General features: G+C 33.6%; 3 protein-coding genes across 4 annotated transcripts; 1 reads left to right on the forward strand and 2 right to left on the reverse strand.

Moving 5' to 3' along the window:
- Positions 1-218: 218 nt before the first annotated feature.
- LOC130623655 (serine racemase-like) lies at positions 219-9,240 on the reverse strand. The gene is given in 7 exon segments (XM_057439159.1): positions 219-1,000; positions 3,961-4,132; positions 4,946-5,071; positions 6,510-6,643; positions 6,646-6,733; positions 8,321-8,531; positions 9,099-9,240. Coding segments are annotated over 6 exon segments (990 nt in total). The 5' UTR covers positions 8,495-8,531; positions 9,099-9,240; the 3' UTR covers positions 219-704.
- Positions 9,241-16,594: 7,354 nt separating this feature from the next.
- Positions 16,595-18,613, reverse strand: LOC130623661 (uncharacterized). The gene has a single exon (XM_057439168.1). It carries the CDS (start codon positions 18,413-18,415, stop codon positions 17,789-17,791), a length of 627 nt encoding a protein of 208 aa, XP_057295151.1. The 5' UTR covers positions 18,416-18,613; the 3' UTR covers positions 16,595-17,788.
- Positions 18,614-19,031: 418 nt separating this feature from the next.
- LOC130623656 (uncharacterized) lies at positions 19,032-21,398 on the forward strand. 2 transcript variants are annotated; one of them, XM_057439161.1, is made up of 4 exons: positions 19,032-19,971; positions 20,472-20,615; positions 20,743-20,947; positions 21,026-21,398. In XM_057439161.1, exons 1-4 carry the CDS (start codon positions 19,765-19,767, stop codon positions 21,340-21,342), a joined length of 873 nt encoding a protein of 290 aa, XP_057295144.1. In that variant the 5' UTR covers positions 19,032-19,764; the 3' UTR covers positions 21,343-21,398. The 2 variants fall into 2 exon arrangements, with proteins under 2 accessions (XP_057295144.1, XP_057295143.1); XM_057439160.1 differs by having other exon boundaries at positions 19,828-20,370; positions 20,468-20,615.
- Positions 21,399-24,448: the final 3,050 nt, after the last annotated feature.

Consider the following 24,448-nt stretch of genomic DNA (forward strand, 5'->3'; position numbering starts at 1 on the left):
AATTTCAAGATTATAACCTGCTCACGATTCACATGTTTTCTGGTTACTTTACGTTCGATTTTGGAGGAAGGTTCGATAGTACAGTTTAGAATCTTTAGAAATTGTTGGAATATTTTGCTCTTTTTAATTCCTTCTTTTTCTAAAAGAATAGCAACTTCAAACTTGTCATTTGTTTCCCATTCTGTGACTTCAAACAAAAATTTTTAATGAAAGAATACTTTGTAAATCGTTAATAGTCTATTTTGGTTATAAACAATGCCTTACGCCGAAATAATTGATCTTAGTTTAGAATAAATTTACACTCCTCATAAAAAATGCTTGCTAAAAATAATTCTTCTTAAAACTATATTTTTGACAAAATCTTAGGCCATGTTGTTTGGCAATTTTAAATAACTAGTCGTTAGCCCGTGGAAAAATCCACGGGTTCGCCCGTCCTTTTTATACCGCATTGCGTGCGTCTGGCTACCTGCGCAGCTAAGCTACCATTTTGCGTGACAGACGGACGGACAGACGTATACGGATATTATAATATAGATAAACATAGCCTATCATTTCCATAAAAAAATATAAACACGATTGTAGTTGATGAGTTTCACCAAATCCTTAAACTTTATTAATACACCTAATTATTCCAATACACTTATATATAAAAATATATGTATTTGCATCTTATTAAAATTAATTTATAATTTTTTATTTTCTTCCTAAGAATGTGTAACCCATGGTATATTTTTCAAATCTAAATTACCCCCTGATAAAACTATCCCCACATTCTTTACTTCAGGGGGTATTGCTTTAAATCTTTGTGATAATACAGCAGGAAGTCCATTACAACCTGAAGGTTCAACAACTATTTTCATTCGTTCCCACAACAAGAACGTTGCACGAACTAACTCCTCGTCGGATGCCGTAAAAATATCTTCTACGTTTTCTTTCAAAATAGGCCACGTGTGAACACCGACACTCATACGAAGTCCGTCTGCTATCGTTTTTGGGTATTCTATAAAAAATTATAATGAATATTAAACAAAGTTAATAATTGCTAAACAACAGTACTTATTGAAAACACTGTTATAATATCTCTATAATATTAGCCGTATTTTGTTTGTGTAGGTCGAAACTAAGTGGTATTTAAAATGCGTAGAATAGCAATGCCAGGATTATATACAACAAGAAGCCCTGCGGCTTTAAGATTTCCGTCATTAGCCTAAAGGATTTTGAAATTTAAAATAGACCTTGAAAACGGAGAATTATGGGGTAAACAAATCACAATTCTCAACTATTTTTGTAACTAACCTGCAATGTTAAAATACTCAATAAACTCATTAAACTCAATAAACAAAAAATAAACATTTTACATAGCTATATAAAGTTTTCTAAAATAACAGTTAAAACTTTAACTGGATATTTTTAAAAGTAATCAAGAAAATTCTGGAAATTCCAGAATACAAATCTTGCTATGTAGAAACTTAACGATTCGAATATAATAACTTCTGAACGAGCTCAATTTGAATGATGAAGTAGTTCATTGTTTATTAATTCAGTAATAAATACATATTAGCATTTGAATATTTCAGTATTTAGGACTTCAAACTTTACTCTCTTGTTGAAAATTTTTTGAAAATGCTGATGGTACATGGTCTGATAACAGCTAAAAAAAAGTATGTTTAAAATAAGAAACAAGAATACAATTTTACCATAAACTGCATTAAGACCAGGTTGTTTAATTATTGTCTCTTTAACCTCTCTTTGCCTCTTTGATTTAAAAAGGGAATTTAATACAAGATACAAATCCATGCGATGTGATTATATATGTATATAAATTTAATCAGGCCGGCTTTTGATATCTTTGTTAAACAAGTAACATATTAAGCAGGCGATGCATGATTTTGAAACCTGTGGACAATACAGGATTTATTTTGTTGAAATTGATTTATTGAATTTAACTGATTGTTTATTATTCTTTTTTGATTCAAATTCTCAAATTTGAATTTCTTTCGGGGAGTCGGATTAGTTTCAAGTTTTCATTTTGAGGAAACTGATTGATAACATAAAAGGGTACACACACAATAAATTTGTGGATTTGAAAAATCGAGGGTCCTTTTCGTGAGATTTTTAAAAATCAAGTCATTTCTAAGAAATCTTAGAAAAATATTTTTGTGATACTTTGGGTGAGTTAAAGAAAGATTTTCAAGCAAATTAGGCACAAGGAGAACTGATAATTAGCCAGTAACAGAATAGTTAGCCGTTTTCAATGGCGCCATAGCTTGGTGGTTATAACTCTGACACTTTGTGCGGGAGAACGGGGTTTGATTTCCCTTGGCGGCAATTCAATATTGGTGAGTGCTACCATAGCTCCGGGTTAACCCAAGCCATGTGAGAGAAATTGGGGAGATGACACACTATGTGGGCTGTTGGATGCTACAGGGAGTTGTCTGGTAGAGCGGGGACCCTAATTGGGTCTGCATAGCTTAAAATGAGCATTATATACTCTAGGACTCCTTATCTAAGCTATGGCCTTTCCTGGAAATAATAGACAGGATTTGTAAGGCTAGCCATATAAAATATACAGACATTCTATTTATCTATGCAGAATAATTATATATACGGTGCGTACAGTATAATTAGCCACTTATACTTATCAATTAAAATCAAGAAAAAGAACAAGACACGATTTTGCAAAAAAATTATAATTTTACTGTAGCTAGCAGTACATATATATGTCGTATATATTATTAAACAACAAAACTATTCTGATTTCAAGAAAAAAACATGAAAAAGACGCACTTAGCTGTAAAGAACACAAAGAAGCTTTTAACGGCTAATTATCTTGCATCGGCTAACTATATATTGTTACAGGTTAATTATCAATTCACCGGCTGCTCAGTACAAGCAACAATAAACTTTTGTCACGTTTCGACAACTTTTCTGCAAAAAATATAAAAAAAATCCTGTGCAAATATATATATCTTTTTATCTGATAGAAGTAGTCCCACAAAGTGTCATTTGGAAGTTATTTTTAGCCCCCTTTTTTCCCATAAGAACAGGAGTTCGGTGTCCAGTCATGGAAGAACTACACAAGGCAGGATAAAGGTTTTTTGTTGCTTGCTCTTTAAGAAAAAAAGGCACTCTAATCAAAGCACTATTTTGTGTAGCTAGCTCCATAGCTAGCTAGCTAAGTAATTTCATGAAAGGGTATGTCAGCACCAATCAAAAGGAGATCCAAGTCAGCACAAAAAATTGAGATAGCTAGCTAGCCAGTACACCTTTCTCACTTAGCTAAATATAAAATAATTCTTACCTGATAAAATACACGAATTTAAAAAATAGTGCTTAGCTCCCCATCAATAAAGCTACTACGACCAAATCAAAGAGACCAGCAAGGGGCGACCAACAAAATGTAAGCACTTTTAGTCATGGCCGCACATGGAATGTTCTGGCCACACGATCAGATTGGTCATTTAATTGACAAAGATTAAAATAAAGTATCTTCATTGGCTTTCGAAAAAATGGAATTTTCCGAGCGTTTAGCCTGGACAAAAACTTAGCAGCGTCCGGGCTCTGTGCTGTATATATAAGTATATATCTATCTTCCATCAGGCGATTTTAAAGATTCCGCCCCGCATAGCGGCGACGGAAATCAAATATGCATGGACTAACAATTAGTATAGCAAATTACATCCACACGAAATTAAGGGAAAATGCCTCAATTTCTTAAAATGGATGGCACCTGATCAAGTGGATTCAAGCATTATGATTTTAATAATGAAGTTATGGTCTGTTCCTTTTTTTAGCACATGCATCATTTTTAGGAAAAATATTATCAATTCCATAATGCACCAAATTTAGCACAAAAAATTCTTCCTCATGTTCTCTGAAAGTGACGACTCATACATAGAGGCGACGAAAACGCATGTAAAAAAATATATCATGAGATATAATAATCTACAGAAATCTTACCTTTGAAAATAATCCCCTGTCCTGTACGCAGGGATTGAAAGGCATCGTCAGCTAGCTCGGGTTCAGCTCCAAAAACTTTCATGTCAGGTTTCAATTTTTTACACGCAACAGAAATACCACCTAAAACTCCACCTGTGCCTATGGGGACAACAGCTGCATCCAACTGTGGTATCTAAAAGCACGTAGCTAAATCAAAACATAGAATTTACAACGATTCTTAGATAAAATTTAAATGCTTATTTTTTTCGCTAGTCTTTTATGGACCACACTTTTCTAAACAAAATTCTACTTTGATCTCTACTTCTTATGATATGGTTTACTAAACATTATACTCATTAAAAAATACTTTCATATGTGAGGGGATTTAGTCAAACGTAAGCTTTATGTTTTAACTTAAAAACACAGTTTATAATTCAAACTGCTAAACAAACACAGCCACACGCCTCTTTAAACACGACAGCTATTTAGATGTGTTGTGTTTAACCTTCATAACTGCCACTTTAATATATAATTTTGTTGGTGTGACTTCACATTAATAATATTATATAGATTCCCTAAAATAAATCACGTGGCCAAGACAGTTTTGTAGTCAATTAACAAGCCAAGTCAGTATCTAGCAGCAAGGAGGTTTTAAAACCTTTCCAGTAGCAACTTAAACGTTATAGCTGATCTAGATGAAACAATTTTAGCTGAATTTTTCTGTTACAGGATTTCTAGCAAATTTTGTCAAACAATTTTTATTTTATTCTGCTCAATCTTCCCTGGTTTTTAAGGGGAAAATGTTGGAAATTCTATTTACTTCCATAAAAGCATAAAAAATATGCACGTTCATTAACAGCGGATATGAAATGTCAGAAAGGAAATAAAAATTAAAATGAGATCATTTTTCTGATATTTCCTAATTTCTTAGAAACCCTTTATTTGTTCGATGTAAAAAAACACTCCTCTTATAGAAAAATTCAACACTAATTTTTATGATTTTTACCTCACTCAACATCTCCAAACCAATACTTCCTCCGCCTTCCATAACAAAAGGATGATCAGAAGAGGAAATATACTCTCCTTTACCATCCAGATTATCTAATAGTTTAGTTGCAGTATCATGCCTTAACTAAAAAAAAAGTAGGTGGACACTGTAGACTGTTCAGCTAGTTATGTATACGTTGAATGCAGACGTAAGATATTCTTGTGTTAAATATATATACACGCTTTCTTTTTATAAGAAACCAGTTTTGGCTACTAAGGCTCAAGTTTCTTATTTTTTTCTTATTTTGAGGGTAAAAGTTTCTTAACAGTTTCTTAAGTTAGTAGGTCATTAACCCACTGTACACGACATTCAACCAACGTTCAAAAGCTTTGTTTGTACATAAGTGATATATACTAGTGCTGTGTTAGTAGTATGAGTATTGCTTTTTGATAATTCATATCGCTTTTGGAAATGAAGGGTGGTTGTTTTAGTTTTGTCTGCTATTTGATGAATTAAAAAAAGTGCTATTAGTTCACTGGAATATTTTCTGTAATAGTTTATGGTCTGGAGGAGCTTCAGAAACTGAGCCAAGCTAAATTTCTTATCATTTTCAAATTTTGAGCCTGGGGTTTCTTATAAGCGTGTTTTTGTATTAAAAAAAGCATGTAATAAACATTCTAGTGATGACTACAATTTGATAAATGGGATAGATACTTTAAGGACTTTGTTCACGAAAGGTTTTTTTTCAAATGTGATGCCTAGAAGACTTAATCCTAATGACGTATATAAACTTTAAAGGAAGAAATTATTTGGAGAAAAATTTTTTGACTTATTTAGAACTTATTCTCTTATTTGGTACTTAAATGTTGCAGATGACTGCATTTTCCTGGAATTTCCAAGATCAATGAACTTTGTGGAACAAAATTTTAGGCAAAACCTGCAAAACAAGTTCTGCAAGAAAACGTTTTTACAAAAAATCAATAATTACTTACTAATGACTAATGAATATACTCTTCAGACACAAACTTATAATAAACGAATACTGATAGATTTTAATGCTGCGCTATGAAATACAAAGCCCTAGGTCAAGCGTAGGGACCGAGCTTGAAGTGTCTGTACCCTTTGATGGTTTTATTACTTGAATGCACTTCATTTGAAAATTGAATTGTGTACACAAAAAATCAAAGCTAGTAGTTTTTTAACTTCTTATTAAAAGTCATACTGTGGAAGAAAAAACTGTTCAATTTTGATACTTGTGGAGCTCAAGATCAGTCGATTTTAAACTTTTGTAAGCACCAATAAATTTGAATCATTGTTTATTTGAATTGAAATGAGAAGATGTCTTTAAGTGAGCAACTTTTCTTTTTTTTCTTTTGCGCTATAGACATCTATTTTTTATTTGTTTATGTTTTTATGGTACGATTTTAATAAAGGCTTTCCAAACTGGTTAGTATGAAACGTAAACCAAAAAAATGATTGTTTCTTTATACTAAACAGCTTTTTGTATCAGTCTGGTAAAAATAAAACATAGTAGCTTAATCATAGCAAATCATTTTCATTAAAACACAATACAATATCTAACCTTTGGTGAAGGCTCGCACTCCACAACTTTAGTGCCATATCCCTTGATCGCATCTTTTTTTACTTGTGGTGCAATTGAAGGTACAACTATAATACTTTTAAGGCCCAGCAAAGAGACTGCATATGCAACTGCCTTCCATAATTTCCACTTGAATGAGTTACCACAACTACATCTTCTTCGCATTTCTTTTTTAATTTGAGAATGGAATTAACAGCACCTCGAATCTAACATGTTATACAAAGAAAGTTTATAAATCTTGGCCATTTTCCTTATTCCTAAAAAAATTGGTTAAAAAATGATGGTGCAGTTGTAGCCTATTTGGCTTAAATTCATAAGGTTTTAGGTTTGAGTCCTCATTCAGCACTTTAAATGCAGTGTTGTCAGCCTGTTAGAGCCAGACTGCAAATGTGCTTGTGGTATAAGCAAGCAAGTTAAAGCAATGCTATACATATATCTATACATATATCTAACGGTAATGTAACATAGTTACAGTCGCAGGGGTGAAAAAGCCAGTGGTCAGGTTAAAATCCCTAAGAATAGAAAGCTACAATTAAAAGGAGGCTAGTATAAACAGGGTCTATTTTTCTTAGAAAAGATTAAGAAAGGAAAATTAAATTGAAAAAAAGGATATCACAAACTCTTTCTCCTTTTGCTTTCACTCTACAATTTTTTTTTTTTTACTTAATATCAATGTCTAAGTCAATTTATGAGCTCATGTACATTGTCAATTCTTCTGGTGCAGAGTTGTAGATGCTTGCGTCATCAGCGATTTTGAAATGATTGCTAAGGCTCGGTTCCTCTAGAACTTTGATTGCTCCTTGAGTTTTACTGTACCCTGTGCACATGGTTGGCCGGCGTTGAAACAGTGGATTTTATCATAATCTGTGACATTCACCAGTAGTGTCAGTGCATGGTATTTAAAGAAATCTACAAGGATCTGCTTTGATAGACTTTTCGACAATAATAAAATTTAATTTAAAATCTCTCTTTTTGGAGGCAGGCACAGATTTTCAGGTCCAGTATATATGTTTGTGTTCTCCATTAGCTAACCAGTTTTCGTTTTCCTAAATTTAGCTTTAAAAGGTTTGTTCCAACAAAGGTCTGGCATTTGTAAATTTATGGTGCAACCGGGAATAACAAACTTCATGATGCTCACACCGATAATGTTAACAGGAATGAAGTGCTAGTTGGTCATGTCCTAATCATGCTATCTAGACTTTTTTTCTTTGTGAAGGCAAAGACAAAGATACATCAGTTAAAGCAAAAGTTACACAAAAAAGTAAGAGAAAAATAGGAGTTGTTGTCCAATGCCTGTACATCAGAACGTCAAGTTATGAGAATTATGCAGAATGAAATAAAGAAACGTAGCATTTGTCATACTTTAAATTAACAATTGAAAGACTATTTAATTGGTCCAATGACTGTGAAATTTAATATGTTGTAGGCAGAATAGCTCCTTCACTGAAGTTAAACTGTAATTTCCTACCCCTACTCCTAAGTCCATGACGCTACAAATCAACACCCTAAATTATACTGTTTCTAATATAATAATACAATCTTGGAAGGGGTCTACAATTAGAAGAGAACTAGCATTTGAGGGGGGGCTTTTATTTTTTACAACAGGCCTCTATGAGGGGCTACAATTAAAAGTGGGTCCAGTATTTAAGGAAGTCTCTTATTAGAGGAAATACAGTACTTACGTATAAATCTCCAAAGAAAATGTAAGTGATTCAAAAAAAGAGTCTTGATGTAGGCATTATAACCTTTTAAATTTGTTCAAGAGATAAACAAAACAAAAAAAATATCTATACCTTAAACGATCCAGTTTTCTGAAAATTTTCACATTTAAAATATAGATTTCTTCCAGCTAAATCATTTATGAAAGTACTAGTCAGTATAGGAGTTTTATGCACATATGGTTCAATCTGTTGAGCTGCTCCTTCGATATTGTCCAGCGTAACAAGCTCATTCTCATGCTGAGACATTATACTGTATGGTATTTTCTAGCACCAGGTAAGACGTCTAGATAGAAATAACATAACGGGTGTTTTTGAAGTACTATAAATGCATGAAAAAATTTACTTTACCACCCTATCAACCATTACTAAGTTTTAAGACAGAAAACAATACCACATCTCAATGCAACTTTCTACTCACTTTTAAAGGATTGTAAACATTTTGGTCAAAGAACTGCTAACATCAGCATAAGAATGCTAAATTTAGGCTGTTGTTAATTATTTAACAGACCATCATAACTCTGTTATGAAACAAGTAAATTTGAAATATACGATTTTTTGTGCCCTCTTAGAGTTCTATACACTGAAGCTTGTTTAATAAAGTGACTTTTAAAAATATCACATGCACAAGTCAACAAAAGTGAGCCTAAACCATATGAATATATAAATACTATGTAAAATGGGAATGTCATTTTTTCTAGTTAAGTAGTATTGCGGAGAATGTATTTCCCTGGGCTACATTCTTTACAAACAATGCCTAATTAACACAATTGCCCTTAAAAATAAATCTTCTTTTCTTGAAAGGAAAAGATCATTGTTGAACATACATCTAGGAGTTTTATTATGCACTTACGATAACTTTGATACATTCATCCTAGTAAAAACCTGCATAGTTTCTTTTTGTTGTAGCTAAATTTTATCTGAACTTGTAATGCTCTGACCTAAAAAGACAAAAAAGGTTATAAGTTAAAAAGACAACATCACCTTTTTTAATAGATGCAAAAATTGTCCCCTATTGCCAAAATAAATTGTTTGAATTGGGGATACAAGCACAAACAACTTCATTTTGATGGAGGCTAGTAGCACATTCAAATTTAAATAGCTCCTTGACACAAAGGACTTAGAGTTTAGATCTAACACAGTCTAAATCAGATTGGAGGAGGGTTATTAATATACCTGTACAACCCATGCTAGCTTGGAGACTGTATGTTAATTCGAGAAAAAAAAGAAGAGGACTACTTGCTAAATATGAAACTTTATGACCATTAATTATTTCATTATTGCTCTTTTTTTAACAAAACTGACTCTGCCTGCTAATGCTGCTAGTACGAAAATTATAGAATTCTTGTATTTCTTAGGGTGCACTCCATTTAACAATAAAGTCATTAAATTTCATTATTTTACTTAAAATTTCATTGAACTGTGCTTTGAGCAAAAAAAGTCCTGTTTTAATTTAAAAGGACAACCGTCTATATACTCTTAGCAGGCCTATCAATAACAGTAATGCGTCACTCTTGCTCACACAAAGACTGGCCTAATTACGAGAAATGAGAAACTAGCTCAGCCAGGATAAAATGCTTTTCCAATACCACAAACAGTAAATCTGTCTAAGCAATATCCATTCATCTCACATGGAAATCACTGTTATCTTTCCTATTATTTGCAGTAAAAAAACCAAAATATATAAAAAAGATAAAATACAATAAATAAGAAAACTTTGTGGTAAAATATACGTTTATAATCTTATTCTATTTACTCAGATTGCTCGCCCAGTCTAAATTATGGTAGCCTTGGGGGAGCGATTTATTGCTCTGGTGTTATTTTCTTATTGATAGGCCTAGTCGTTTTTAAAGGCAGGGTGTGTTTCAAAAATGTATCTATATATATATATATATATATATATATTTAGTTATTTTTATACTATTCAATAGGGATTTTAAAATACTTTCAGTGATGCATGAATGAATAAACTTTAACTTTGCTGAAAAAATCATGCTGAAAAGGTATACTGTATCCTATTTTTTTTCTTGTCAAGCTAACTTTGTTAAATAAGTCCTATCAAATCCACAAACATGAGAAGCCAAACCAATTCACCACATTGGCTTGCAGAATACGATTGTGCTAAGTGATGTAGTGAGTATTTCATAGCGGCTTTAAGCAGTGTTGATTGGGTAGCAAAATATTATTTATAACTCCTATCAATAAAATAAAGCGCAAAATTAGTTGTGATTTGATCATTCTGACCTACATGATAATTATTAAAACCACTAACCTTTTGTCTTCTATAAGACTTTCTAATATTCTTCTTCCTCAGTAATCTTTTGTTCTGATAGTCTATAATCTTATTGATGGAATCCAACAGCTTCTCTTGCTTTCTAATATTCTTCCTTGCTCAATAATACTTTCATCCAATACTCATATGCAATCTTTCTTGTATAACCCAACACCTTCTTAGCTATATTTACAGGCTCAGTGATATTGTCTTACTCTTTGTTCTATATGACAATAAATACATGTTAACAATCTTCCCCTCTTTTCTTTTTCTTTTTTTTGTCAGTTTGATCAACTTTTAGTTCAACCAAATTTATTAACAGAATTGAATGGATATCCATATGCAGCCATATCCGAGTTAACAACAATATAAGTCATTTGACACATAAACAAAACAGCAACTTTAACCAATCCATATTGTGGCCAGTTTAACGAAATCAACTCCAAAATGGTTAGTATTAACAAAATAACTAACAAATAATTAACAAATTCACTTCTTTATTTCGAATCATTTCTTTCAAAATAGCCAAATCTACTCTTAAGCGATTGTCCAAAACTTGTTTTGTGGAATGTACAGCATCGTAAAGTGTTTTACTATCTGTTAAACTTTGAATTGATGGTGCAATATTGAAAATTTCTTTGAATAAACATCGAATCCAATATCCTTTGCCAGCAGCATCGATCAATTGCATGGACTCTGCAGAAAGGGTACTATTCACTACTCTTTTCAATTTTCTTGACTGCCAAGAAATGAGGGATAGTGATTGATTTAGTTGATTTGCTAAGAAAATTAAGAATCCACCTTGAGACCCTTCTCCCTTTAGATTAGCAAATGATGCATCATGAAATACTAAAAGTTTAGCTTCCTCTATGTTTCCAACTGCCTTGAACTTCAATTCCACAGGTTCACACTTAGCTCTTTGTAACACTTTGTTGGCTCTTCGCATATCTGAAACAGTGACATCTTTGATGTTACCCATTAGTTCACAGCAATCAAAAAGAATGTCTGGACGTGTCTGTGTAGCCAACCAATTTAAATGTCCAATCAATACTCGCAAATCATGTTTTTGTTTCGTATTCAATTTCGTATTTCGTATTTCATCTTTATCTTTGTGTTTATCAATGGGGAGTACTGTAATCTTCTGCAAATATGAATCTTGTGATACAATAATGCTATCTTTTATTTTCATTAAATCTAATCCCAAATATTGAAATGCTGTGTTTTGCACTGTCCCAATTTTAAAGGTCTGATACAATGGCAATATCACATTGTTTAAAAAACGTTTGGTACCACCCCAACAAAAATCATCTACATGGGTTGTCATAATTCCATGTAGACGCCCATCTTTTCGATAGTAGAACAATCCTGCATCAAATTTACTTACTGCAACTCCAAGCTTTAACAGTTCCTCCTTTACTCTGAAATACCATGTTCTAGATGCATCTGCAAGACCATAGACTGTGTTATTCAATTTCCAGACATATCCATCTTTCCGTTTTGTATTTCACTTTATCTTTAATGTTTGGCATAATATTCTTTGCTTTCAAATTTGCCTTCAATAAATTGTTATTCTCAAATAAAGTATCCATACCTGTATCATTATTAACATCGCTGTTGTGTTAGTAAATGATGCATCACTACTTAATTCCTCATCTTCCAATATTTCCTTTCCAGTTTCCTGTTTGTCTTCATGGTCAATTTCCACTTCTACATGTGCTTCTAACTTTTCTTCTTTTAATCGTAGTCTGCATGGATGCATTCTAACATATGTTGATCCATGCTTCACTAGAACTTGCTGACTTTCTTGTCCTATCACAGTAGCAGGACCCTTCCAAGTATCATCATATCTCCCTTTATAATATACTTTATCTCCTGTTACATACTTCACACCTGTTGAAGGTCTTACATTATATGTTTCAAGGCTCTTCTTAGCTTTTCAGAGGATTCAGATTTTATAAAGGCTTCTCTTGCAGCATGCAATGCGTTCAAGTTATCAGCAACTACTTGACTACTTGTCCTTCCTTCCTTTTACTTCGAATAACACACGATGCACTAAATCTGGTCAAGTGATCAACAAGATGTAACAACCAAATTTTATCACCATACGACCATTGTTTCAAATCCATGCCAACGCATTCATTAAATACTGTTGCATGTGGTACCCAACAATTGGTTTTGGTTGATTTCTTCTGTACTTGATGCATGTATCACAACTATCAGAAACTTCAGCAATCATTTTTAAAAGATCTGGGTCAGTTACATCAGCATTTCTCAACAGCTGCTGCAGCTTGTCCTTTGATAGATGCGCAAACTGTTTATGCAATTTCAGGGCCACTTTTTCTTTTTCTTGAGTATCATCCAAATTATTCATTATCAGACATACTTGAGCAGAAGTCTTTTCAATTTAGCTACCCTCTTTGTTAATGGAAATACAATAACGTCCGGTAGAACTAAATTGGATCTAGTGTTCTTATCCCAGAATTTTAACCTTGTCATTTTCAAAATCAATAAAAACTTTTGCATTCTTCATTGCTTGCTTACTAAATAGTAATGGTAAGTCCTTGTCTATAACTTCTGTTGTTATGCTAACATATTTTCCACTAAGCCAAGCACGGATGGTGACACGTTTTGATGCTTTGATTTCTTTACCATCTCGGAATTTAAATACTGTTGATGATGGCTTTTCTTTGATTGATGAAGCATCCTCGTCTGAAAGACTTTCTACATAATAGTTTAACCAATTCTGCCCGCAAACTGTTTTAGTGCAACCAGAATCCAATACTGCCATGGTAAATGTTTCACCAACGAGAGTTTCCATTATTTCCTCCGTATAAAATTGAAGTTTAATCTCCTCACTCTTACTTTTAGCTTATCTGGACACTCCCTAGCAAAATGGTAAATACTTCCACAGATGTAACATCTTGGACGATCACTCGATCTTCTATTCTCCTCTCTGTCACTTCGATTTCCACTGCTTCTACGATAATCCTTTAACCTATACTCTTGTGTTTCTCGTTGCCCATGATATCGCTGACCCCGTCTGTTCCACCCTCTGTCCGCATACCGTGAGTGAGGAACCTTGCTGTGTGAAGCACCATAAAATGTCTCGTTGGAAGTACTATCACCCATCTTCTTTTGAATTTGAAGATTCATTAAATACCTTCTTAACTTGATCAACCATCAAGTTATACTTTAAATCTGGAATTGTTGCTCGAACAATTTCTTTCTGTTGCGTAGAAAGGTTAGCACTATTTAAATATCGATACGCTGTAACAGCATCTGGTAAATCAATATCATACTTTTTCAAATTATAGTAAAGGTCTTCAAACTCAATAGCATAATCCTGTAACGACATGTCCTTCTTCCTTTTAAATTGCTCAAATTTTTCATTTGCTTCATATGCACGATGCTTTACATCTTTAAGAAATATCTTGTCCAATTTGTCCGTAAGTTTTGTAATACCATCTTCAGTTTTTAAATCTCGAATGTCAAGTTGTAAGGCAGTCTTTTTAGCCTTACCATCTCATGAAGCAAATACAGCTAAAGCTTTTTTCTCATCAGCTAAATCTGTCAGTGCTTGCCACACTTCTAACTCCTTTTTCCAATCAATATAATTGGATCTTTTAACACAGGTGGATTTTTGTAACTTGTTGAGGTCATAATATAGATCGTTCCAATTCTGCTACCATTGATAATTATTAAAACCACTAACCTTTTGTCTTCTATAAGACTTTCTAATATTCTTCTTCCTCAGTAATCTTTTGTTCTGATAGTCTATAATCTTATTGATGGAATCCAACAGCTTCTCTTGCTTTCTAATATTCTTCCTTGCTCAATAATACTTTCATCCAATACTCATATGCAATCTTTCTTGTATAACCCAACACTTTCTTAGCTATATTTACAGGGTCAGTGATATTGTCTTACTCTTTGTTCTATATGACAATAAATACATGTTAACACTACAGTAAGACCTTGACAAAGATTTTATCAGAACAGAGAAAAAAGAATCTAATGATTTCAGTATAAAGGACCAACAAGAAGGCTTTGGAACAGCAAAAACAACTATTGTTGGACAAAGTTCACAAAGCTATTAAAAGCATGTAATACCGTTTATTTTTACAGAATTTTACAGTTAGTAGTATAGAATTTAGGCTTAAAAGGGTGTTGCACAAAAATTAATTTTTTCCTCAGGAAAATAAAGAAATTAATTAATGATTTGTTTCTTTTTCTCTAAGCAAAATGGTTTAAAAAACTCGAAATAATTAAAATATTCTAATTGATCCCTTTTGCAAAAAAAGAGCCAATGGTTTCAGATCATATGGTACAAATTGATGCTGATCCAGTAGCCAAAGTATGATTCTACGACAGAGAAGGAAGCATGGGGCACTGATTCTGATGACTTTGAGTGGAAGTCGTAATGCTTTTGACATTTTTGAACAGTGGCTATGTCAATACTTTTGTTATTTAATATTTTTTGTGTATCAGTCTTGGTCATGAATGGGGTGCGATCGCACGCGCACGCCTCCGCACACGCCATGTGAAATTCGGGCGTACTCTTTATCACACGCCTTGTTCTACTTCGTACACACGCCAAGCAGAACTGAGCTATTTTAGAGTAATCCCTTACACAGACTTTACCCAATACATAATTGTTCTTCCGTGTTAAAATGTATCTCTAAAATGTATTCCTATTAAATACCCACCTTCATTAAAATTGCTGACATGAGATACATTTCAAATGTTTTGCGTCTGTATTGCGTCAACAATATTTTTTTTGTTTTTCAGCTGGCAAAAAATTTCGTCATTAACCTTGTAGTCCTATTGACCTACCTTCCCGATGGTGTACTTCTTAAGTCAATAGTTCTGTCCCAACCAGCTCTCTATGTTTTAAGATAAACTGATTAGGAAGTAAGTTGTACACATGTTATTAACGAACTGAAGGTCAGGGCATCATTAAGTTGAATATCGCAGAAGTAGCCGGTGACATGCTTCGAAAATGCTTGTCACAGGCACAGTTCAATGCAAAGCAAAACTGTACAGGAGACTCAATTGTTAGAGTCTTCGCAGAACATCTCTTCTCACAAAACCGAGGGCAGGGCTGACTTATTGCCTGCTGTGTCGTGTGGGAGACAGAACTTCTGGACTTCTTTTTAATACGATATACATTTTTTTCGATTATTATTACTAAACATATTTGATTTCTCTTTCCCCTTTTAAAAAGATTTTTAAACTTTATTGAACATGTTTTTTCTTTGGTATTATTACATTACGAAAACATTCGTCCGAAAGCTGTATTAAGGTACAGGACACCTAACCTCTCCCATGTTCTGGTTATATTTAACTTGCATGGGTGCGCACTTTTCTCGCAGTATTCTCTGTGACGATGAAGGTCGGACTGACTTGTGGCATGGTTCCAAATGGTCCTCCGTCTTTCGTTCGAGTCTCAGTGTAATGCACCAGCCGAGCATAAGAGTGTCAGCATGAAGGAAAGGGGCCGACTTTAATGTTCTCTATACCTTACGTTCTTCATAATAACACCATTCATTTAAATTTAACAACAAAATTATGTCGGCAATTTTTTTGGCAACTACTATGCTTCAAAAACCCTGCGCTGCCGCTCTCCTGAATGTAATAATTGCACGCCAAAATCATAAGCTAGGCGTGCGATCAGTATCGCACGCCTGTATTAGTGTAGGCGTACGTACCACTGCACGCGGGTGCAAATATTTATGACCAAGACTGTGTATATACTTATTTTGTTATTTTCAAGAGAACGGAAAAAACGGAAGAGACCTATACAGGGTTGAATCTTTTGCTTATTTTTAATGTATGGACAATATTACAGCTTTCATAGTTTTCAACAGGTAAATAACTCCAAAAGTCAAAATGTTCTTTTAAGTTTGTATGAAGAAACATAGTAAGGGGAGGGTGTCCTGGCTAAAAGTAATAAGGACGGACTTGATGAAGAGTGATTGGACAAAATGAGGCTAAGTTCTAAGTTATTATGTGCTTACTATCACTATAAAAGAAGAACAAATTGGACTGAAAAGGCACAAAGAGAAGACAGCTCTAGGTCAGATTTTACTGATAACTTAATAAAAAAAAATGTGTACATGTACATTAAAATTTATAATATAAATAATTAGTTTGTTTCTTCACATCATATATCACTGGTATAACATATACATAGACAAATAATGATTGGACAATATTTTACAATTTTTGTCTCTGAGAGTTATTTAGAACAAACAAATAAACTGATTTGAATAGAATACGCAATATACAGCATGTTGTTGTAGACATTTTTAGAAACTTTATTCCCTTAGAAACGTTATTCTTCAGCTCTAATATATGCTAGAATTGACTAGTTGTCCAATTTGATTAAATTCAACAACTTATTCCTAAATACTCCTAAAACATCAGTTTTTAAGAAAGAATACCTCTTTTTTGTCTGATTTACACTGATAAGAAAGTACTTGATGAAACAATCTGATCAAACAAGCTATTTGGATCTAATTTTTATCACAATCTTGAAAAAACTTGTATGCAAAGCAGCAAACATCAAGTTATTTTGACATCAATAAACTGCTTGTCTGTGAAATGTTTGAAATTTTAAGGAGAATCACACAGAGCAAGTTTTTTTGTGCATATCAACAAAAGTCAGTAAAATTCTGGATCTAATATGTTATAAAGATTTTAAGATTTTCTTATGGGACGTAAGCTTCGAGTCTCTACTCAATAAATAAAAGAGCAGAGTTAATCAGCAAGTGCCATCACAGAAACAAATTCTCGTTGCCATTTTTAAAGTAATTAAAAAATGTTGTATATATGTTACTCTATAAAAAAACCCAGAAATGAAACAGCATTATCAAAATTAATCTGGAGCCTTAAGGATGAGAATTAAGCATATGACCTACCCCGTGCTTCCCCATACTGAAATGGAAATCATGTTATTTATGTTTAACGGAGAAGATAATCATTGTACATGCGAACCCATGGGACTACTAAATGACCTTATAAGTAAATGCCATTCTAAAAATAAATTCACACGCAAAGTATTTAAATATATAGTATTTATTGTGATAAAATAAATCCTTTATAAAAGTAATTTATTCTGATAATTATTGTATTGAACTAAGTTTTCATAAAATGTAGTTCAAAACTGTATGTAAACCATTTGCCTGGCGAATGCGTTGCAAGAAACTTTAAGTTGCAAATAATTTGTAGTTTTACTCTTGTTTAACCTAACATTTGTATATATGAATTGTTCAAAAAAAGGTTTTCTTTTTCTTGTACATTACGTCTGAACGTACAGCATATTTCCGTCCTTCTACCAATAGAGAACCTTCGTGATATATTCTGTGTTCAAACACAAGAAGTCTACCAGTTTTTGCAGGGCATGGAACGTTTTTAGTTTCATCATCATAATGTACAAATGTACACGCACCACCTGAAAATTCTTCATTTAGAAATAAAAAAAACGTAACCATGCTCTTTTCAGTTGCATCTCTGACATAATTACCGTCCAAATGTGGCTTAAAATAATCTCCTTTATCATAGCGCAAAAACCGCATGCGCTCGTTTAATCCTAAAACCTTGTAACCATTTATTTCTTGAGGCAGGAAGTCTTTAACCTTTTTAAAAAAATGCTTTGCCATATCAGAATCATCAATAATACATCGATCACTTTGGCGATGAGATGACAAAATTTGTTTTCCATTTCCAACGTTCAATAATGCTGTCTCATAACCTTTCTTTTCTGTCAGATCGATCAGTTCTTGGCATTCTTGCTTAGATAAAAAATCATCAATTGTGAAGGCTAAGACATTTCTTCCCACAATTTTATTTTTCTTAAGGACTTCTGAGTAATCAGTTAATGTGGACGGAGAAGCCATTTCGAAATGTATTAGAAAATGACGTCCTTCTCGATGCTCTCCTCTTCTGCCAGCTTATTTCTTATTTCATTTTTTTTTAATAGCTAGCTACATGGCTATAGAAAAACTGCCAACTCAAATAAAAATGTATTTGTTGAGCTTTCTGTTTTTAATCCAATCGAGTTGTAGCTTCCTATTTGCTATAGAAACTGGAATGGAAAACAGGGAAAGTATTGTAAAAATTGCTTACCTGTTGTTTTTGTTGGAGATTCCGTCAAAATAATGCTTAGTCACCTATCATAGGGCTAAGAAAGCACGCCCCTTCTAACCTCCGTTTAGGCTGTTGAACTACACATTTCGTGATTTTTGGTCTCCATTCCTTTCCCGAAATATTTATTTGTGACAAATTATGTTATAATTTGTGATTATAATAAAACTAAAGAAATAAGATTAATCATAATGATTAATCTTATTTCTTTAGTTTCGCCAGAGCGTTGTTTGAAAATTTTAAACTTTCTGGCGAAAGCCGGCGAAATAACTCCAATTTCGTTGCCTTGCGTTTGCTTCGGAAATTCGCCCTTATCTTTTCTTGTGCTGCATAGAGTTGATGTAAGTAAGAAACAAATCTAATAAGTAACAAAACTTTTTTTTAATATTGGAAAAAACTATCAACTCGTCAATATTCTACAGCCTGGGAAAATACAACTTCTTTATACGTAGGTAAGTTTAGCGGCATGCGATAATGCCACAGTTTCTAACTTGCCGTACGAAATAATCCAGGTCGGATCCCATGATGTGCCGAAATATCCGGAAAAAGAGACATGCTCTCACGTTTTAAGGATACGGTAACAATGCGTGTACCCTTAGGGCCATTTGATTTTCAATTAAATTGAAAATCAAAAATCAAAATTTGTGAATAATTTTGATTTTCAATTCGATTTGAAAATCAAAATTCAAAATTCAGTTTAAAATTTCAAAATTCAAAATTCAAAATTCAAATTACGTGCAAAAGATCAAAAAAACAGAATTCAAATTATAATTTCGCAATTTCAATTTTTGCTGGGTCAACCAATTTTTTTCATCTTCACAAAAAGAAGCTGGCCACCTGTAACCTTTGTCATATTGTGAAATATCATGTACACAAACACCCGGCTATGATGCAGGACCTTTGGAAAGAGGTCACAGAACAATTTATACTTGACCCCCTGTTAGGTTTGCGCAACTGTCCCGGACTTTCAACATCTTTCCTCGGGTGGCCAATCAAACTGAATCTTAAGGGCGAACAATTGATTTCTGTTCTGATTGATGCAATCGTTTACTCAAGGTTTTTACGCGCGCTTAGCCCTCAGATGTCTTAACGCGCCAAAATAATGGATAACATTGACCGAGATTACATTGTAAATGTGGCTAAACAACATAAAACCTTCAAGGAAATTAGCGAGTTTTTGAAAGCGACAAATCCTGGTGTTCGTGGATTTTCTGAACGTTCGGTTAAACGTTACTGTTCGAAACATGACATCCGCCTACGTATAAACCAACAAAAAATAGAGAACATCGTGGCTTCAGCTGTTAAAGAGGTAAGCAAATTCACCTGTGCTTAGCGTATGAGTGCATGATGTGAAACTGTACAAGTTATTGCTTATTTAAGTTGGTCCTACATACGGTCGCAAAATGATGACTGGATACATTAAGCAAAAACACGGTTTCAATGTCAGTCAAAAAAGAATTGGAAAGGCCCTGTCAACTGTTTCGCCAGCATATCACGCAAGACGTCAAACAGATACCGCAAGGTCTGTTAATCCTATCCCTTACAGGGCTGACTATTTTGGTCACAAACTTCATATAGACCAAAACGAAAAATTAGTAATGTACGGTACAACGCATGTCGTAGCATTGGACGGTCACAGTCGCTTTGTTGTTGCTGCTGCTACAATGCCAGTCAAAAGCAACCCCGTGATATATTCGCATATATACAGGTTAGAACATGCGCAATCAATTTCGCTTGATTCTAATTTAGATATAGCTACGCACGTAAAAATGCGCAGCAAATTCCAATTATTTGTTTTTATTTAGAAAGGTATTGACCACATATTGCATGTTTGACCAAGTTCGGGTGGACCACGGGAGAGAATTTTTTCTCATGCTGGGGATGCAGGAGTATCTGGCAAATATTCGTGGTGACCAATTAAGTTTACCTTATCAACAAACAGAATCGAAAAGGGTAAATTACTTTATTATTTCCAATATATTTTAAAAACATTTCGTTCTTTCATCACAAAAAAATACGAAAAATACGACTATCATCTTCTGCACAGGTTAACTTTTCATAAGTTTCATATATTTTCTAGAATCTACCAATTGAAAGATTTTGGGTTGAAGTTAATGGTCGAGTTAATTATCCAATCAAATCAATACTAGTCGACATGGACAATTCATTGATTATAGACATGGATAACAATATTCATAAGTTCTGCGTTTCTTTTGTCACCTGCAAAGTTGCAAACTTTGGGCTGCAAACATTGGTAAGAGCCTGGAACTGTCACCCAATACCTGGTAGGTAGATTATACAAGTCCTGGCATCCTGTTAACAACAACTATTCAGCTTCTTTGCACCTTTAAATTTTGTTTCAGGTAGAGGAGTTCCATTGAATATTAAAGAGATGACAACTCGATATCCTCCAGTGCAGCAGAGTAATGTCCCAGACACCGCAACAGCTATGCAAATATACAACCAAACATATCAAGGACGGATTTCTGAGCCTAACCAATTCGGTGACGATCCTTTAAAAGACCATCCACAGTTTTTAGCTAATCGAAACAGAGAGTTTAATGAAATCTGTAATATTGAACAAATTTATAACGATGTTGTGAACGAAAATGATAGATCGTTTCGACATGCCGTACATTGTTTTATTGATATCACTGAAAGATACAACGCTCTTTTGTAAAATTGTCTTGTTGCTTTCGCGCTCACTTCTGCATTGTTATCAGGAAAAAATTTGAGTGGGAGAAAAAGTTTTAGTCTTCCTAGTAGGGATGAACTTTCCAAAAAAATATTCAAACGAAACATAAGAATTTTTTTGTAAAAAGCATTTGAATTAATTTTTATCTCCTTTGACGTTTGTTACCCTGTTGTTGGTTGGGCGCACAGAAAGATCTTGCTTATGTACCCCCGGATTCTGTTGCGCGAACTCGCAAGATCAAGAGTGTTTTTAATCTTCGCTAAAGGTCAAGAGTGTTTTTAATCTTCGCTGAAAAACACTTGCGAAAGACCTGGTTTCTATTAACTTGAAATCAAAATGCTCCTTAACGATGTTTTGGACGTAAATATGAAAACGATTGCAAAAAAACCGTCGTCAGCCTGGAGTGTTTTTTAACATTGGTTAGCCTGAAATCATGACCTCGGTCTATATTTTCCCGTATAGACCGGCTAAACGGTTAATAAGCCATTAGTGTTGTTGTGGCAACGATGTTATGAAATTAAATGAAACAATATTTTAACAAATTATAAGTATACTAGTCGTTAGCCCGTGTAACAACCACGGGTTTGCCCGTCCTTTTTATACCGCATTGCGTGCTTCTCGCTATTGCGCAGCTAAGCTACCATTTTGCTTGACAGACAGACGGGCGGACGGACGGACAGACGGACAGACGTATACGGGCATTGTAATATAGATTGTAGAAAAATTATAACTGTATTATAGACTATATTTAATGATATTATACAAGTGTATCCTGGCCTTACCTAACCTGCAATGTTAAAATACAACTCAATAAATAAAAAATAAAATCATGAATAATTAATTGGTTCTGCTGAATATAGCTTTAGTCTACGTGCTTGAAAAATTGTATAGAAAAAAATGACGTAACATCAAAGATGGCGAATTATAAGACGATCTTCATTATGCTACACTGCACGAGCTTTAACTTTTGATAGCATATAAACTTTAAAATAAAGTTGTTCATTGGATAATAAAACAATCTGTTGCACTGTTAGGATTCTTATTGGCTTAAAACTCATTTTAGCCTCGTTCTCAGAAAAAAATCTTTAGCCTGGATAAGTTTCGGGCGTCCAGCCTAGCTGCGCTGTCTCTATCTATCTATCTCTCTATCTCCTCAGGTGATTTTATAAAGATTCCGCCTTCGCTGGCGGAAATCAACTAGACCCATAGTTCTACGAAAACACTTTCCTTTGATTTTAAATGAAATATGAGTTATTAATTATTCATAAAGTTTAAGTGGGTGTAACCATGATTCTTGCAGGTAAAAGCAAAGGTCTTTGATTTGGTTTTTCTCGAAATAACATTTTTAGTCATAACGGTATATATGTCGAACACTCTCCTCCACCTTGTCGAAATTGTACGAAAACAAGTTTGTTGCGACAATTATTTTTTTTGCTACAAAATTTTGCAGAAAGTGAGGAAATATCGATATATGCTATTGTAACACAAAATATGCTATATTATACAAATATGCTATATTATAACCACGTGTTGTTTTGATTAAAAAAAGCAAAGTTTTTTAGAGCTGAATAAGAGCTTCGCAATCAAATGTTTTTTCAACAAACAAAAATTTTACTGAGGGGAGTGTTCGACAAAATGAACTGGAAGGGTGAATTTTTGTATATTTTTTTTTCTTCTTTTTGGATTTTTTTTTATAGAAATACTTTATCGACACTCTAGAGATGATTTATTTGGCTTTCAGAATATATATATTTGTTAGGGTTAATATAGCGAGCAGAGGAGATATTTTAAATATGCTGAGTATGTGCCTCAGGGGGTTACCGTATCCTTAATGTGACGTACGGAGTGTGGTTCTATATGGAGTAATACTCCGTATAGCTGCTATACGGAGTTTGGTTTAGTTATATATGGAGCTATATATGGGTCAATATTCGTGTATGGTTCTCGTCGCGTCGTGAATGCTTTTCGTCGTGGTGTGGTTTTTGTCGCGTCGTATCTTTCTTTGTGGGGTGGTTTAACGTTTCGTCGAGTTGTATTTGTGTTCGTCGCGGCGTATTTCACTTTGCGGCGTATTTCACTTCGTGGCGTATTTTACTTCGCGGCGTATTTCACTTCGTGGCCTATTTCACTTCTCGGTGTATTTCACTTCGTGGCGTATTTTACTTCGTAGCGAAAATTTTCATTCTTTTTTAACACGAAATTACTGAGTTCGTGTAGCGCTTACAAGAAATCCAAGTCACATGATTAAACTGCAGTAAAATAAACAAAACCTTTAGTTTAGTGCTAAAAATTATATTCTATTTTTAAGTTAGTTTTACATTTGTGATTATGAAGAAATATTATGTGTTGTGTAAGAGTTTTATGTAATAATTTATGTTTATGTAGTTAGTCTACTTGATTTTTGATATTTTCATCAGAATCCATTTAAACTACAAAATAGATAATAGATTATGCAGTGTAGCATGCTTAAAATGTATGGCTAGCTAAATCTATAGCTAAGAATGTATCGTTTATTAAAAGAAAAGGACAAAAATAATAACTAGCTTTACCCAATAGAAAAACCAAAGCTGCTAGAAAAAAAGTGTGTAAAAGCTTCACGAAATTAGTAATTCCGTGTAAAAAAGCATAACTATTTCGCCTTAAAGTGAAGTACCCCACGAAATGACATACGACACGACGAAACATGAGATCACACCAACATGAGTAATACGCCACGACGAAAACCATTACCCTGCGAAGAAAACCACACCACGAATAAAGATACGACACAACGAAAACTATTACGAATCAAAGAAAACCACGCCACGAAGAAAGATACGACACGACGAAAAGCATTATGACGCGACGAAAACCATACACGAATATTGTCCCACATATAACTCCATAGTTATACGGGGTCTGCCAACGAATGTTCTTAAAGTGAAATAAATATTGCAATATGTGACTGTTTAAAACTATTTCCGGAAAAAAATAAAAAATAATCACCATAAAGAACAAGTTAAAAAGATGAGTACCTCATTTTCCTACTTTTTATCTGTCGTAAACATACGAGGTATAGCTATATTGTAGTTATACGGAGTATGGGAACGTT

The sequence above is a fragment of the Hydractinia symbiolongicarpus genome, chromosome 13, assembly GCF_029227915.1.
Source record: "Hydractinia symbiolongicarpus strain clone_291-10 chromosome 13, HSymV2.1, whole genome shotgun sequence".
NCBI lineage: Eukaryota > Metazoa > Cnidaria > Hydrozoa > Anthoathecata > Hydractiniidae > Hydractinia > Hydractinia symbiolongicarpus.

Excerpts from the sequence above, each read along its gene's own strand:
- LOC130623661 (XM_057439168.1), bottom strand. The coding sequence starts at position 18,415 with ATGGCTTCTCCGTCCACATTAACTGATTACTCAGAAGTCCTTAAGAAA.
- LOC130623656 (XM_057439160.1), top strand. The coding sequence starts at position 20,066 with ATGATGACTGGATACATTAAGCAAAAACACGGTTTCAATGTCAGTCAA. Across the intron at positions 20,616-20,742 it reads AACAAACAGAATCGAAAAGG|AATCTACCAATTGAAAGATT; the intron begins GTAAATTACTTT and ends TATATTTTCTAG. Across the intron at positions 20,948-21,025 it reads GAACTGTCACCCAATACCTG|GTAGAGGAGTTCCATTGAAT; the intron begins GTAGGTAGATTA and ends ATTTTGTTTCAG.